General features: G+C 35.0%; 1 protein-coding gene across 4 annotated transcripts in view; it reads right to left on the bottom strand.

The window, feature by feature from the left end:
* Window positions 1-18,548, bottom strand: part of CADM2 (cell adhesion molecule 2) — a 627,326-nt gene that overhangs the window by 108,683 nt on the left and 500,095 nt on the right. For all 4 annotated transcript variants that reach the window (XM_090120991.1, XM_090120994.1, XM_031612686.2 and 1 more), the window contains 3 exons: window positions 14,009-14,161; window positions 11,413-11,550; window positions 5,005-5,175 (listed from right to left, as the gene is read on the bottom strand). In XM_090120991.1, coding sequence (XP_089977117.1) covers window positions 5,005-5,175; window positions 11,413-11,550; window positions 14,009-14,161 — 462 coding nt within the window. The remainder of the gene's footprint in view (window positions 1-5,004; window positions 5,176-11,412; window positions 11,551-14,008; window positions 14,162-18,548) is intronic.

The following is an 18,548-nucleotide window of genomic DNA, read 5'->3' on the forward strand; positions in this document are numbered from 1 at the left end:
GATTGACAATTCACTGCACATCTGTGTCTGCCAATATAGAATTTACTCAAAATTGCCTCTCTAGACACTTCTTTACATAACACATATTTAGCTTATTAGTGCTGTCATTTGGGAGTGTGGTCAGCTTTTGAACAGAATTTCCCTCTGTCCGTTAGCACAGATCACATCACAGCTGCCATTTTAGAATCACGATGATTAGGTTTGAAGTTCAAATGATTTGATTTCACTTTAAAGCTTCAGAAGCAGCCTCTGGGGCAGGCTTACACAATTAATTTTTTCTGAGGTCTGCTGGGTAATTTACTGTAGACAGAGAATTTTTATGAAGGTAAGGTAATTACCACTGGGTAATTTTATGGCACTCTGTTCAGTATGAAGCAACATGTTGGCTGCCTTCTGCTTGGATAAAACCTGGAGGAAAATGAAGATGCTGCCTCTGATAATCATTGCTTGTCTGACACATAGAAGAAAGATGAACAGAGTTCACTCACTTCCCAGTTCTGTATCAGAAGTTGTATTTGCCCTCAAAGTGTCTTTTCAGGGTGTGCGTGAGGACTTTGGGTATACAATCCTGTAAATATTATCATGAGAATCTTTCAAAACTGAAGTACTGCACATGTGTTTCCTTAATGCAGGAGTGAAGAACGCATTCTTATTTTAGTTAAAATGCAGAAGTAAACAGTGAAGCAAAACATTCCTCTGAGATTTGTATTTATCACTTACAAGAAGCAGCTCCTAATAATCAGTGGCAGCTAGGCTGACAAGCAAACTTCAGAGCAAAGCCGCGGGGGATACAAGTCTATTTTGGGTTTACTATTGACAGTAAGGGTCAGAGGAAAAATAAACTCAGCAAGCAGTGTCATGCTACCACAAACCTCTGCTGGCCAAGCAGAAACTAAATTATGGCTGAACCTTTCAGCACAAAAGAAACAATTGGGCTATTGAGCTGCCCTGCAGTGCACAGAGCATGACACAGAGATGAGCAGGATTAAGCACAAGTGAGACATAAATTACTGATAAAAAAAAAGCTTAAATGGTTGGAGGAGGTAATTATTTCAGTCTGGAGTGGGGTACAACATGCTTACCCAAATAGCATGGATATTATATTAAGATCTAATGTCTGACAAATTGATTTGGAAAGCCCTGAGAAAACAAGAATTGATCACAGTCTATGTTAAGATATCCTTATTTTGCTCAATGTATAAGTAATATACTTATCTCCAGTTTCGGACTTCACCACTAAAAAAAAAAATAAAAAAAATTCAGAAATTTGTTTTATTACATACATATACACATATATGGTGCATAATGTGATATGTATGTATGTGTGTATTAAAAAGCAACAATGCTTTTTTCTTAAAATTTTAGTTCTGGGTCTTATTTCATGTACTTATTTCATAATACTACTGGTGAAAGTTGAAACTGTACTGATATCACTTGATGGTATTACTGGCTTTAGTATTAACTTTACTTCCTATTAAAGCTGATGATAAAAGCAGCTGTGTGGATTCATAATCATCTCTATCTACATCTCTGTGGACTCATTACAAAGATCTGTTTCATACAGACTCATTGCCCAGGATAGATGTAATACTATTCTGTCATTCACTAGTTATAAATAAAAAGCTGTCATTTCAAGCATTTTGTTGCTTTCTTATTTCTTACCTATTGTTCACTGGATGCAAACACAGTCCTGAAATTACTGATATCCTTTTGTTTTTCTTTGCTTTGCTTTTAGTATTTTGATGAAGCGATGTGTGTTTTGTCCATTGTCAGCAGATTTTATCTATCTGTTTTTTACTCTCAGGTATAATCATTGAGGACAGAAAACAACAAAATTAGCCAGACAATTTATTATTGCTCTTTTTTTTTAACTGGGATGATACCCTGATAAGGAGTACCAATGTAACAGACACAATTCTTCAGATTTTAGGAAAATGTTTAAAAAACAAACAAGTGCAGTTCAATTGGATGTATTCTTTCCCTGCCAAACTGATGTCTAGCTGTGCCATTCTGTTTCACTTGTTTAAGGTACTACTCCAACTCTCTTTGCTCATTTGAAATACCCCTGGGACATTTGGAACAAGTGCCCTTTGGAGCAATGCCACACTACTTGTTTCTGATTTTAGGTGAGATGATTTTCAGAACTACAGGATGTTGAATTAACAGATTCTCGTGACTTTTCTCTTGGGGTCCTGTAATTCATCTGTTTTGTCAGTGCTATTTTTGAACTGTTGTCAGCTGGCATTGAGGATGTATTGGACCAGCCCCATAATGAGTGTTCTGTGAGCATCACTCTCATTAATACAAATACAATGTCTCTTCTAAGTTCGTAGTCCTATGAATTGATGGATAAAAGTCAGCAGCTTTCAGTGACTGTAGTAATAACAGATATGATTGTGAGCAATATCAGACAGATAAGCAGGAGAATAAAATTAAGGAGCCTGATTTCAGTGCTGTGTATTCCTTTCAGAGTCTTTGTGATTGCTGTAGTAAATCATCCTCCTGCACTTTTTTCCTTCAAGGTTCTCTGCTGAGCAACATCATTAATTCCCTGGAACTCATTCTCTTTTCCAAAAATTTTCTTAAAAACTTTATCTCAAGTAAGACTGTTGGATACGTTGACTGTGAAGTTGTATGTGGTAAGGAAAAGGACAATAGACTGTCCCCTGTTTGCAATAAGAAAATATTGCTTTTAAGATTGCACATGGTCTTTCCACAATCTCTTATGAACCTAAGCATATTTTGGCATATTTCTCACTTATGTTTTGACATATAATGACACTTTCTACAAGTGCTGGAGAGTATAAAATTGGTTGGTGGAAAATTAATGAAGCAAAGAGAAAGGATCAAGAATAATTACTTGTATCTTGTAGCTTCTGGTAAATTGGTGGTCCGAGGGGGAAAAACAGTAAATAAAGCACATCAGTGACAGTAAATACTCTGTCCAGTTTGTCCTTGTTGGAGAACTTCAGTGAATGTGCAGAAAAGGAAGAAGGGTCTTGTTCAGAAAATGAAACAATACGTAAATTGTTGTTGTTTAGCAAGGTAGTGTCTTGTTGCCTGGGGAGCAAAGGGATAAGTGACATATCCAGACTTTTTGTGTCTGAGAGGCAACAGAAAGTCTTTGCCTTGTTGTTGCTTTTACATCAATCACATTACATGGTGATGCAGTTTAAACCTCTTATAGCAGCCTGTTTTTTTATATCATAGTATGGCTTGGATTAGAAAGGACATTAAAGCCCACCCAACCCCCTGCCTGCAGGGCTGCCCCCCATCACCTCAGACTGTTCAGGGCCCATCCAAACTGACCTTGAGTGCCTCCAGGGATGGGGGCAGCTTTTCTGGGCAGCTGAGCCAATGCCTCATCACCCTCTGAGAAAAGAATTTGCCCCTAACATCTGACCTAAATCTCCCTCCTTTTAGTTTAAAATCAGTCCCCCTTGCCTACTGTTTAAAAAAATCTCCCACTTTCTTATAGGCCCCATTTAAATACCCCACAGCCTTCTCCAGGCTGAAAAAGCCCCATTTCCTCAGCCTTTCTTCAGCACAGGAGAGGTGCTTCAGACCTCTGGTCATCGTTGTGGCCTTGTAGTACCAACATTTTGAACAGGACATTGAAGGAAGAGAAAGCAATTTGGAAGTGAAGGCGTGGGTCATACCAGAGGATGATGGTGATGGGATTTAGAATTCAGAGAAATAGATGTTAAGGATTCATCTCTCTAGTACAGATGCCATCTGAACATTTTAGGGGAGGCAGGTGTTTAATAGTCATTGGTAAAGAAAGGCTTTGATCTCCATCAGGAAAATGATGCATAGGATGCATCAGAAAACAGTTATTTTCAGTACACATTACTTACGGGTACTAATCCACATCTGCTTCATTTCAGATGTTAAGCAGATGGCATTTTTAGCAATGCTGTCAGCTTCTATGTATGGAGTGCCTTCTCAACTACCACATTTTACATGTTTTAGATACTTACAGAACTATTTCCCTGTTCAGAAACAAGTTATACAAGCCAGCAAACCTTGACATTGTGTCTTGGGAACTAGCTGCTGTTACTGACAACTTGTCTGCTTCATGGATAAATGTTTATAATACATTCCTTTGCTTACATTTACACAAGAAACAGACCTGTGAAACCTTTCACTTGATCTGGTAATATTTTGCAGATGGCAAACAAACACTGGTGTTCTGCAAAACAGTACACATAACAGTAGACAGAAGAATGGTGATTACAGTTCAAGTGAATATGTAAATGTCACTTGGTGGTGAAAAGGTGTTCTCCTGAGTTCCTCATAGTTTATAAAAGTGAAGAAAGTGAATCAAAGGACATGACTTCAGACTACAGTACACAGACACATAGGTAGGCTTATTCAACTTTGAATATGCCCAAATTTTGAGCTTAAGGCTGGCATAGCAATAGGTATCAGTATATTAATTTAAGGACCAATATATTAGTTTAGCAAAAGGAATCAGTGAGTGCTAGTTCTAAAACTTTCCAGTTTAGCTTTGTTTGGTGTGTGAGCAGCCTTGTTTTTCTCAGTGATCCTGCTTCATCTTTGCATCCACCAGGTACCAGGACTTCTTTCTTGGATTTTACATATATTGTTTTGAGTTGTAGTGCATCAAGACAGAAAGTTGCTCATTATGGCACAACAAGCAATGGAAATTTGCCAAATTGGGGAAAAACAGTAAAGGTTGGCCAAAAGGCACTGTGATAAACTGCCATGATCTTGATATTAAAACTTACTTTGACATTACTACAGTGATAAATGAAGAAGACAAATGCACTTCCTCTTTACTATTTGTAAAGAAAACCAGGAACTTAACTCAGTAATCTTTTCAGTTATTTCTGAAATAAAATTTTTAAAAAAAGAGGTTGGCTAAAAGAAAAGTATTATCAATACCTACTGTTCTCAGAAAATTTTAAAGATTTCCTACAGTAGAAACTCTGAAACAAAACAAAACTGTAAAAGCAAGCAAGTATAATGTATATTACTTACAGTGTATTTCTAGAACCTGCATTGCTATTTGAGGTGTAGCATTTAGGGACTCATGATCTACTCTGCAGCTTACAACTGCACCATCATCATTGCGATCCGCAAGGAAATCCAGTGTGCTGCTGACTGTGAATGTTTTACGATTTGCATCTTCTTCTTTTAAATATTTAACATCTGAAAGAAAAAATAAACATTTTTGTTCCCAATATTTTCAGAAAGAAATAGTCCAACATTAAACTGCAACATTTATCGATCAAACTTATTAAAAAAAAATAAATACATTTCATGTACTTATTGGCCTCTTTAAAACATAAGTAATTAAATTGTAGCTATTCTACTCTTTTCTTCCATTGTCAGAGCAGAAGATGTACACTGAAGATGAAAATTCAAGATCAGTCACTTGGTACTGCACTCAGAGGGCAATTGCTTTCACCATTCTCTCATGTTTAGGTCCAAATCTGATACAAACCGCAGTTCATTAGAAAAGTGTAGTCTACTCCCACCCTCACTTCCCTAATATATTCACAGTGTCGCTAAATGTTAAATATTCTACATCTATCTTTGATAGTAATGCAATACATGCATATCACTGAATCCATGCAAACAAAGGGTTGCATACATCAAACTCATGCTTACTTTATTCATTGTTTATTCTGTTTTTTGGCTAGAATCATACTAATTTATTAATTAAACTAAACCAAAGTATATATATATCAAAGTTGATGAACAAATAGAGATAGTATTACTAAATTATAATATTATAGTACCTTACAGTATTTAGTGGGATGTACAGATGCATCCCAAGAACACTGGAAATAAAATTACTTCAAAGATACCTTCCACTCAGTGCTTTTTATCATTGCTCATTGGCTTACTCTTTCAGAACAGAGCCCATTGAAAATCTGTGCCAGTTTTTCAATCCAGATACTACTGTGTTGGGATCCTACAACCATGATTAAGAAGAATTCAATTCAGCCCAAAGTTAAGGTTTAGACACAGTAAGTTTCACCGTAGGACATACAAGTTACATTAGAACTGGAGAACCAAAAGACTAAATTTATTTTATAAAGTTATTTTTATTATTAATAATAACTTTTCTTACATACATATTAGAACTGGTTTACTCGGTCCCCAATTATTTATAGTAGTTATTGGTATGTTTATTTCAGCAAAATCATAAGCTTGCTATACTGATTTATTACAAGGAAGGATTTAAAAGATATATGTACAAATACATAAACATATACACGAAATTACACTGAGATTGCATACATCCTCTGTGTCCTACAGAAATGAAAACACGAGAGGTTTCAGCTTTATAAAATATGTTAAATCCCATTAGAGAAGAATATGACCTAAATAAAATTTGCATTAAATATCCATATTAGAAAGCAAATATTAAATGGCTTAAGCTACCTGTTTTTAGATAAAAATATATCTGATATCAGAAAGATGTTCTTTTTCATCGTCTCTGGCTAAATGAAGACACCACATTTCTACTTTTTTCCTAAGACAAAATCATTTATTGCATACAAACATTTTTCTGCCTCTTGGTTGCTAAACTTTAAGAGATTTCAAATTTCTGACAAGGTGACCATCAGTATTTAGGGATAAGAAGATAAGAGAAATACTGGTCAGGGCTAAAGCAAAGTTATTATAATCAAACAACACATTTCTTCATTAGGTTTTGAGGCATATAATTGAGATTTTGTTCAAAGAGGTAAGTATGAAATTCAATAACAAGCACCTACACAGATTGCTTTATGTTTCTAAGTAATGTATACATTAAATTTCTTATTGACTTTACGAGGACAGAAAGCTCCTGAGAGTTCAACAACTTTCATTTCAGTGAGAAGCTGTGGACATTTAATCCTTCACAAAAACAAAACCAGTTGATTTCCTAGGCAGGTGTTTAGAAGTCTTTCCTTAGACACCTCTTATTTAGAGGGTAAAACACTTAATTCTCTCTAGTAAAAAAGATGGTGCTAATACTGTTGCAGTTTACATCGTTATCAACAGAAATACTTAGCTTTCCCACTTGATCAGCTGTATCTTCTTGGATGTTTCTTCATAGCAAAAGAAAGGTATGATTGTAATACATGTTAACAACGTAAGCCCTTCTGAAAAGAAACAGCAGTGGAGATCAGGTAGTGGGCATGTAATCCCACACTAGCTTTCAAAATATTTACCCAGGCTTTTCACAGAATTCGTAAATATGTCCTATGCAGGCTGCCTTTTAACTTACTTTTCTTACTACTCCTGTCAGCTTAAAAAAGGCTTAAAAATGTCCATTAACAAAGGAACTTTGTCTGGAAATCACTATAATCAAAGGATTTGGGGGATACCTAAACAGAAAGTAGTTTTACGGAAATGGAACTGGAGGTATTGAGTACCAGTTGAACATTAGTCAACAGTGTGCCTTTACAGAGTTGAGAGTTAAAAAAGGATTGCCCTGTAGTAACAGTAATACAGCAAGCAAGAAGAAATTATTATTCTCCTTTATTTAGTATGTTTGCAGCTGCATCTAGAATAATCAGACAAAATTTGGACTTTCCAGTATAGAAAAGATGTGAATTAACTGGATTACAATGAGAAGTTGGAGACAATTGGGTTTGTTCAACCTGATGAATAGAAGACAAACTACTGTCTTGAATTTCTTAAGAAAAATCCAGAGCCTTCTCGGAGCTGTACAACAACAACTGAGGGGCAATGAAAACAAATTACGACAAGACAAATTATGATCATGTTTCATGAAATTATGAAAACTCTTCCTAGTAAGGTATTTCAATTACTTGAAACTTCTATCCCAGACTAACTGTGGAAACTGTCCTTGGAGATTTTTCAAAATCAAATCAGATAAGACATTAAGGAATCTGATATAACCTTCAAAAAGAGGTTGGGCCACACCAACTATGGGGACCATCTATGACTATCAGACAGGCATACAAACAGATACCCTCATATTAACTATTAATTCTAGTTTATAGCTCACAAGTACAGATGTTTGATGGTGAAAATAATAAACAGAAGTAAAATGGTATCTATCATTCATTGTTTATTGTCATTTATAAGAGTGCGTACATAAAACATTCCTATAGAAGCACCAATCTTATAAAAAGATCATTTTGCTTTTTTAAAAAGGCAAATATAGTTCTTATTTACATTTGACATCAAGTTCTACCGTGAAACAGCTTTTCTATCTAAAAAAAAAAAAAATCATCCTTCACTTAGAGGTTAATTAAGACAAAATACTGGATGTCTTTCAGAATACTTACTGTATGTTAAAATGTATAAACTTATTCAAAATATCTTAATTTGTTTCAACAAAATCAATTGACATTATCTTATATATTTTTAAGCCTCAATTTCCTAGGAAAAAAAATCCTTTAAAAATATTCCTGGAATATGAAAGATATATTTCATATAATATTGTTGAAATTAGCTGTAACAAGTTTTGTTGGAAAAAAAATAAAAATAAAAATTGCATATTTATCTTCTCGTACATTTCTGCTTTTAATAATCTCCTAAAATGTCACCAGAATGCTAGAACTCAGATTGCTTTGTTAATTTGGTTCACATGAGACAGAACACTAAAATAAAAGACACAGTACTCAATGCTTTGCACTCAGTCTTATTACTAGCACTTAATGCATGAAACAGTATTCTTTTACCACATGATGATTCCTTTTTTTGAGTAATAGCAATGGAGGTACAATTTTAGAATGGCTTTTTCCCCTTTGGTGCAACTCTGAACTCAATGCATCATTTATATTCTTTTGCACCATGTATAATACACTGTAACACGATTGGATTTACTGGTGCTAGACAGACGAACTCCTAACCTTTAATGTCATCTGCATTAGCATATAATTTCGTATCTATTTTCTCAGATTTATCATTTCACCTTTTACAGTGCACAAAGCTAATGTAAGTTCTGCTGATGCCACTGCAAACTGGTTAGGTTATTTTATTTCTAACCTTTGCAAAATGGCAATGTGATCTTCAGAAGATCTGAAAAGCTAAACTGAAATGAATGTGCTTTCCTCTCATTTCTGTTTTTTTTTTTTTACTTTTACCATTCTTCTTCACATAACCTTTGTCCCTCCTCTACCCTCTCTTAAGATTAAAAAAAAAAAGGCCCTTTAGAAACTGTTGAGAAGAGCAAATTAGCTATAAAGACAAATGACTGAACTGATGTTTGGCTTCAATTACATGTCAGCTGAAAGAAAGGCAAAGTTCTTATACCAGATTTGAAAATATAGCAATTTCTTCAAATTTGCCAGTAAGAAAGGTATTCTGTGTTTCCTCATTTTCTTTCCCTGTTAAGAGTATTCAAATATATTTCAAATAATTTCAGCCTAAGCTTCCTGTCTCCAATAAAACTTTGATTTTCATCAGAAACCTAAAGACACTTCTCAAAAGGACTGCATTCCTCAGACAACGGATTACCACCACCTTTTAAATCAGCTTTGGTTGTGGTAAACAATAATAAAGGCAGATTAACTAATTCTTTAATTAATGCTGCAACTTTGTTTGAGGCAATAATTTCAGCTAACAAAATTCACAATGTCAGACAAATATGAGACAAAGCTGATCACAGAATCACAGATTTGCATGGGTTGGAACGGACTTCAAGAAATCATTGAATCCAATCCTCCTGCTAAAGCAGGTTCCCTACAATAGATCACACAGGTAGGGTCCAAGAGGGTCTTGAATATCTCCATAAAAGTAGACTCCACAGCTTCTCTGGAAAACCTGTTCCAGTGCTCCATTACCCTTACAGAACAGAAGTTCTTCCTCATGCTAGTATGGAATTGCCTATGTTCAAGTTTTAGGCTATTACTCCTTGTCTTATTGCTACATACCACTGAGAAGATCCTGGCCTCGTTCATTTTTCTCTCACCTCCCTTTAGATATTTATAAATATTTATCAGATTCCCCCCTCAGTCTTCATTTTCCAAGGCTTACCAGAATGAGGTTACTCAGTCTTTCCTCTCATGGGAGATGCTCCAGCACTTCATCATCTTTATGGCCCTCTGCTGGACCTCTTCTAGGAGATCCCTGAGTTTTTTGAACTGTGGAGGCCAGAATAGGATACAGTATTCTAAATGTGGCCTCACCAGGGCAGAGTAGAAGAGAAGGATCATCTCCCTTGACTTGCTGACCACACTCTTTAATGCATCCCAGGATACTGTTGGCATTCTTGGCAACAAGAGCACACTGCTAGCTTACTGCCAACCTGTTCTCCACCAGGACACCCAGGTGCTTCTCTGCAGAGCTCCTCTCCAGCAAATCATCACCTGACCTGTACTGATGCATGCATTTATTCCTCTCCAGGAGCAAGACTATACTAAAATGTGGTATTTTGTGTGTGTTTTTGTTTTCATAAATGGCTATGCAGAAATATTACATTTCATATCATATACTGATTTGGTCTTGTAATAGAATAAATAGACATGACTTGAATAAAAGGCAAGACCTTATAATTTTTATTGAAATACTCTATAACAGGCAGCCTTCTTTTATAGAAAGCTTTCTCCACCCATTCACCAGAAAGGATTTTAAAACTGTCTTGTGTTTTACAAAAATATGGAAGGGAAAGCAACTTTTGAATAATGAACAAAAAAGGGAAAGAGAAGACAGAAAAGAAATACGTAGCTTTCATAAGTGACTATTTCCTATTTTACTGGACACTCAAAGAACAATAGTTGCTTTGGTTTTAGTCACCTAAAGACTTTTCAGTTACAGTTCACTTTTTCCAACCCTCCAGTCCCTGTGAAATCTGCCTCATACCCTTCTAAGTATTCCTCCCTCTCTTCAGTCCTGCAGACATTCAGCATTCTTGTCACAGCTGCAGATTTCCAGTTTTGTAACTGGGGCTTTCTCAGTGGCTAAAACTTGACCCTTCCTCGCCTGAGCAGGCTCTGTATCTCCCCTATGGGAAATACAATATCTCGTCTGCTCCAGACAGCTCTTTCTCAGCCAGTCATTTTACTTAAAGAAGCATAACATGAAACTAATAATTGATCAGATATGACATATGTCATATCACAAAAGCAAAAAAGAAAGGAAAAGATAAAATATCTGGAGTGAGTGTCATGGCTGTGACAATATTAATTCCACAAGACATTTCTCTATAAAACATCTACTTCAAGTTAAATACGCTAAACAGATTTCAGAGCAATTACAAACATCAGTTTTTACTATTGGAAAAGAAAAATAAAATAGTGGTTATGTGGCCACTAGTGTCACTTAGAATCAATTCCTTAACTACATCACTACTTAACTATCACTAATTCATTTGACTGTTGAGTATTAAACACTTTTTTACAAGCATGAATTAAAAACATAACTGTAAATTATGCATAGTTTCCCAAAGTGTACCAAATTTCACAAAAGTCCGTTAAATACCTTTAACTTCTTTGTCATTCTTGAACCATCTGATATCAGCTGCTGGCTTGCTACCAGATGTCTTGCAAGTTAGCTGCATTCTCTCGCCTTCCATAACTGGTGAAGTAAAACCAGTAATTTGTGGCTTCTCAGGAACACCTAACAAGCAAACGAACAAAATGTATCTGATATGTTCAACTGTTACCATAAATATATGATCACCTTAGAGTTCACTTCTTCATGTACTCTAAATTCTGTAAATGGAATTAGTAGTTTATTGTCTTTTATGAAAATTGAATGCTAGTGTTTTCTATTGTAAATAAACTATTAATAAAAACACAGAACTTACCCAGTTTTTTAAGGAAAATGGATAATTTGTATCTTAGAACCTATTCTATCTATAAATATTCTGCAAGCACTTTATAAGATTTAAACTTCTCTGCACAATAAAGAAAATGTTGAAGTACACTGGAAGCACATTGGAACTAAAACTCTGAAAATAAAAAAATACCTGGCAAAAACCAGAGAACTGATTTAAGTTGAGAACAGACGTTTAAGCATGAATTATGAAACTTTAGTACAAAATTCAGGGAAAAAGGAGGATGACAACAAACATATAAGTTATGTTATTTTCAGAGAACCAATAATAAGAAAAAAAAAAGTACAATTACAAATCCATTGGTTATTGAGAATTCTTTAGCTGAATCCAAGGTCTTTGGAAGAGGTCTTAGGATCATGAAATAGCATACACATCATAATAAATTTTGAAATAGTTATTTTTCAATGAACCATGAAAGATTATAAATAAATTTATGAGTAGCATTTACAAAAATGTCATTGCTATATGTATAAATCCATTTGACTTTGGAAAATACAAGAATAATTTCCTTTAAAATGATACTGAAGATTGTAATTTTAAGATGTCTGAAAATGTCACTGTTAAAACTCACATCCGAAGCACTTTGATGCATTCATACTAATGGCAAGGTAAATGGATTAGTCACAGCACCTGATCTTGTAACCTGCATTTCACAATTTGGTTCATTTTCATCACTTTTCTAAAATGACAGATTATGTACATAAAAACCAAGCAGCAGTACATATCACAAAATACATCTCTGTAATAAATCTACTCCTCTCTTTAGAACACAAAATGGTGTCTACCATAATACCTTGACACTTAAATCTTTTAATCCATATCAGAGCAGTCAACAAAGAGTTTATTAGTACATAAAAAGATGGTTTATCTGATTAAAAAGATGAAATATTTTCCTATGGAAAAAAGTCCCATTCTCAGATGGAAAGAGTTTCAAGAGCTTAAAATATTGCTTTGAAACAGAAAATTACAATTCTAGAATATAAATAAATAAATAAATAAATAAATAAATAAATAAATACCAGAAAACAGGCATCTTAGACATTTTATCTTTCCTTCTTGAAACTAAAGTAGCTGATGGCAGGAAAATTTCATTAACCCCTTCTCACCCTCCTCAAATTGAAGATAAAACTAAATGAACTGTGAAAAATCAAGTTAACTCTGGTTAATAAAAAATGATGAGATGTTTTTTCTGTCTTTGTAACACCTTTCTATGTTTTTCTGTCATTTACAAGTTTGAACTGGTCCACTCATCTGTTCTTTAGATCATGCGATGCCTCTCTATTGAAAAGCAGATTAACCTCACGCAGATGTTACTCCAGCATATTCTGTTTTGAGAGGATATTTTTCATCCTCAATGGCAAATTTCTAAAGATTTTTGTAAAATGGTCTCATGTGGACTGAAATGGAGACATATTTCAGATCATATACACAAAAGCAATTCCCTGTCTAGATTAATGTGAATATTACTGGTGCAGAGAACATCTTACATCAGTCCTATTAAATTCAACTGTTTGCCTGTCTACATATAAAAATAAAACAACAAGAAAGAAAGAGTATAGTTGAGGGATATAAAAGGGAGAAAAGCATTAAAATCAGTCTCTATAATCATATCTCTTAGGTACTGATTTTGGTTTCAATAAACTCTAGCCATTTCAGCTGATTGAGCTACTGAAATTTGTCGAATTATGTAAAGCTTCAAATAGAAACTTTATTTCCTGGGCACCTCTAGAAATCCATCGCTTTTCTATGTATATCTATAACCTATGGGGAAAACAGTAGAGCATTTAGAAGATAAAGCATAAAAGAATAGCAAACTGAGTGAAAATATGCACTTTATAGACAAAAAGCAGAAACCAGAATGAGCCAAGCAAAGGCAATGCGAAGGAAAAACTATAAAGCTCTAAAGCCCGTTTTGATTTCAGGCTGATTTCTTCCCTTTTGATTTCTAAAGTACATTGTTAGGAGATGAACGTACACACTTTCTTCACATTTCTGGTGCTTGGGATGTAGAAGTTATGAAGCACTCCTATTGTGCCATTTGTGTACTTCCTAATTCATTATCCTGTCCCAAATAGTAAGAGGCACTTTTTTTTTCAGCGTAGCCATATTAAAAAATTAACTTCAGGGACTCGAGATATTTACATGGCTCTTCTGTAAAACTTCAGACGAGTTCATTCGTATCATTATTTGCCAATGCTTGCTTCTTTAACATGAGCACACTCAGTTATTTATACTTACCAAGAACGGTAAGAAAAGCCTTGGAGGTTTTGACAGGCATAGTAAATAAAGAGCAGGTGTACTGCCCTTCATCTGACAGAGACACATCGCTGACACTGATACTCAGTTCATGCCATGAAGCTCGAACCAGCTCAATTCTGTTGTCCCGTAGAGCTGAAAAAAATATATATATATAAGGTAAAAAAAAAAAACAGCCCATTAATAAAGCTTGGCTTGTTATATAGGAGACTTTTTTTTATCCTAGGGAAGTTACACCCAAGAATACAGTGGTACAAACAGTTGTCTTAACACATAGTTGTTTTCTCTGTGGAAAAAAGCACAAGGATTTAGCAAGTTTCTGAATACTGAACCTATTTACTCCTAATGTATGTAAACCTAAAAACCTAAGGGACTTAACAGTTACATTTGGTCAAACTCTGAAAAACCAATGTTATGACTCATTTCTGCCATCTAATAGCTTAGTGCAGTGCTTAGATAACTCCTCTCCAAAAGCATTTTTTTTTTTTTTCCCAAGAATTTACATGCTTGAGTGAATCTTGAGAATTCTGTTTCATCTAGTAACAAACTACATTTTCAAATAAGAGATCTAGTGCTGCTTAGGTTGCCTACAGATTTCTCTCTTGTCTTATTACTACTGAGTTTGAATTAATAAGTGAGTTTTCCTGAAGACTGTTAGAGCATTTCTGTTTATGAATATATTCAAAATTCTACATGCATTTGAAACACATCTTATGGTTTGAGGTAGTTGAATATAGTGGTCTTACTTTTTTATGACAGCTAAAAATCTGACCTATCAGAAAATCATTCATAACAAAATTCTATTTGCATGAAGCCATCAAAGGAAGAGTAAGAGGTAGATCAATTCAAAATGACACTTTAGCTAACACTTTAAAATCTTACATATTTTAAAACATGTATTTAGATTAACCCACATTTTCTATTTATGAGCAACCAAAACATCCAACTATTTAATTTCTTTAGAATAATGCTATTTCAGGAATCCACATATATTAATTTTTGTTGTTGTTGTTTTTTTCTTCAGTACAGGAACTACTATCAGAGTTAAGTAAGCACTGTAATTCTCCTATGTGAACAAAGCCTCTGTAACTTGGAAAGCACTGTTAGGTTCAAATCTTTGGATTGACATGTTTCACTCTTCAGTGAGTCTATTTTTATAGTAAGCCTCTGAAAGTTCAAGTAAAAGTGAACTATTGTAATTACCAGGAGAGCTTTGCTTTGATTTGTGAGAACCACCAAGATGCTCAGTTCCTAATTCTGTTCTCACTCTACTCTTTCAAAAGTCCCAAAGGCTTTGAATTTGTTTCAGCTACCATTTATATCTGTCCAGTGAGAAAAACGAAGCTTTACTGTGGTTTGTTTGCTACTAAATCTGGATGTTTCTGACCCATCACAAGACTCCCTAAGTACTGTCAACACAGGAAGATTTACACCAAAATAAGCAGCTACAGAGAAGATTCAGCAAAAATGTCACTTAAATTGATCATCTTCTAAGGCTACTCTTCAGGTTTCTTTACAATGACTTCAAGACAAATTTATTGGTTATTTCAGGGTAGGTCAGCTAAAGCTTGACTTTCTTCAGGGTCTGATGACCGAAAGGCAACAGCTTAAGTAGACCTGACATACAAGCATGCCATGTGTTTCTCTAAGGCACATCAAAGAGACTGAGATTGTGTGCAATGGACACATTCTAAACATATCTGAGATATATTCTGTCCCTCCATAGAAAAAGCAAATAATTATTTAATATGTAATAGTAAATGCATATAATAATGAAAATTAGGTGCAACATCAAACAAACAAACAAACAAGCAAAAAAAAAAAAAAAAAAGTCCCAATATGAAAAGCTATATCAGCTTTTAAATCAGCATGTTAGCAATATTAACAGGGAAACATGCTCAAGAAAGTACACGGAAGCAAGCTCCTACCAATGCAGAACAGCAGGCAAAGTCGATGACTGTGGCTTTACTAGCCAAACATCCTCACAACAGTAAAGTTCTTGCTGTCTTTGAAGAAATAGGAAGAGACTCAGAATTCGTCTGATATTATTACAATTCTTGTCAGATGAAAACTGAGCTGTCATAAGAATGGTCGTTTATTTCATATTAGTGATCTTTCAGAAAAAAATATTTTCAAAATGCCTCAGTGCTTCCAAATATTTTGATTCCCACACCCATCATTTGGAAAACAAAATAGAAAACTAAAGAAAACAACAAAACCTCAGAACAAAACAAGTACCTCAGTATGCCATAACTTCAAAGTTGTGACTTCTGTCTCCCAAGAAAAAAACCGTGCAAAAATAATGCAGTATATAATCTTACACTGTACTGCATTTTGACAACTGCCATTGTCTCTGATAAAGATTCATTGTTGAAATATTTTGCTACAGATGGGGCAATGTGAAGAATCTCATGCACTAAAAAGAATTATAATTAACCACAGCGTAAGATAATGCCAGAAGGAAACTACTTTATCCTACTGATATAGACAAAAAGCAACAACTGAAATACAAACTAACTGCATGAAGTATACTCCTGCAGCTACCCTCATTTCCTCCCCTCCACAGCTTTTTAACCTTTGTGCAACTTGAAATCATCAGCTCAATCAATTTTCTGGAAAACCAGTAAAAACAACCACTGATGGAGAGCTGAGATCAGAAATACTCTGCTTCATCCCAGAATGAAATTTATTGAAGGCATGGGGGGAAAGAAGAGTTTTCTAATGGAAATAGATTGTAGAGCAAGCCAATGAAAAAAAAACTTTTCCACTTTCACTTAGACAAGGCTAGCACTTACATGGCGATTTTTTACATTCTTATTTTCAAACTTTATTATTTATACCTTTATCAACAGCTATATATTCCTTTATATCTGTGCAAAAAGCCACAGATTTGTCCTGTGAAATTGAAAGCTGTGGTAGATACCAGAATTGGTTTCTTTCCATTTTCTCTCCAGTACTTTTTGCTGACAGAGTAAAGACACTGACTGGAGAAAAGGAGACAGCAAAACTGTAGTCCTGACTCTGGTGCTCTGGGTCAGAAGGAATCTTCTGGGAAAGGGTGACTGCTCCCTAGTAGAGCAGGTGATTGAGCACTGAAGCACTGGAGAAGCCTGCAGCACTGCTAGCTGCCAGCCAGCACATAATGAGTGGTGCAATGAGTGGTGCCTCTTGTGAGGCAGAGAGTAAATCCTTGCCAAGTCTGGCTGATGGAGCAAAGAAGCCTGTGGAGTTTGAATAGAAGCAATCTACTTGGAAGAATCAACTGGAAAGCAAAAGCTTGATGGAAGAAACACACTCTTCAAGGAGCTACTGGAAATGAAGAAGATTTGTTTACTATTCTCTATTCAAAAAATTTCCGCAGATCTGACCCCTAAGTTTTTTATAAGCTTTTTAATTCCTCTTTCTTTGAAGTCAGAATTGCCCTGAACTGGGCAATTTCACCAGTTTCAAGCTAACTCAAGGATATGCCATAGAGGAAATACAGTATTAAAAAGTAAAATACGAAATGCTCTCCTTTATTCAGTCAGCTGCTGAAAACAAAAAGTAGAACTTCATGAATCTGTAATTTGATTCATACTAACACAGATTCATGCTTCCTGAAATGTTCAAGCATTGTTCAGTACATATGACAATAAATAATTCCTAGCTTCTCCAAAGAAATTACCAGTAAACAACAGGCTTATGTTTAAGCATCTCATGCAGCTACCATGCTGTTCTGAAGCAACACGGTTTATACCTCAACTTTTTATGAAGGTTATACTAATAGCCACAGTTTTATTCCACGGTAGTTTCAGAGTACTATTGATTAGACATATGGCAGTAGTGACAAGAGAGCCTAGGTTTGGATAGAAAAGAGTTTCGTCCCTAACGACCCTACATACTCTCTGCTCACTTGATTTGCATCCTCCTTTCCAACCTCACTGCTACCTCTGCCTGCTCTTTCAGAACCTTTCCTGGAAGCACTTCCTTTTTAATCTATTTCACTCTGTAAGAAGCCCAGCAGACCTTGTAGGTCTTTTCTTGGGGATCTCCATCCGTATTCTAGAATTGTCATCTTCTTGACTATTCTTATCTCTCTTTGCATGATTCAGGGATGCTAGAATAGTAAATAAAAAGAATATGTATTTGATTTCTGTTATGACACGCTTGCTCAAAACAGTAATAAAGAATACCACCGCTGGCATCTCCTGCCTGCTCTCTTATGTTGCAAGAGCTCACAAAAATGCAGCAACAAATGTAATTGCGTAAGTTCCAATATGCCCTAAGTCCATTATTTCATTTTTCTGTAATTTTCAGGCAAATATGATGTAATTAATTTGAAAGGTATGAAGTAATTATGCATAAAATACTTGTTCATAAGCAGACACACTTCATTTACTTTACCTGTCATTCTCTCTTTCTCTGCAAAAGATTTCCTTTCAGAATGTTTTCTGACTCAGAAACAAGCAACCCTGATAATTTGCATAGTTTAGCTTATTTTGAGTAAAATATACAGTTGCATATTTCAGCTGCATTAATTAGC

This window comes from Phasianus colchicus, chromosome 1 (assembly GCF_987193195.1).
Source record: "Phasianus colchicus chromosome 1, bPhaCol1.hap1.1, whole genome shotgun sequence".
Lineage (NCBI taxonomy): Eukaryota > Metazoa > Chordata > Aves > Galliformes > Phasianidae > Phasianus > Phasianus colchicus.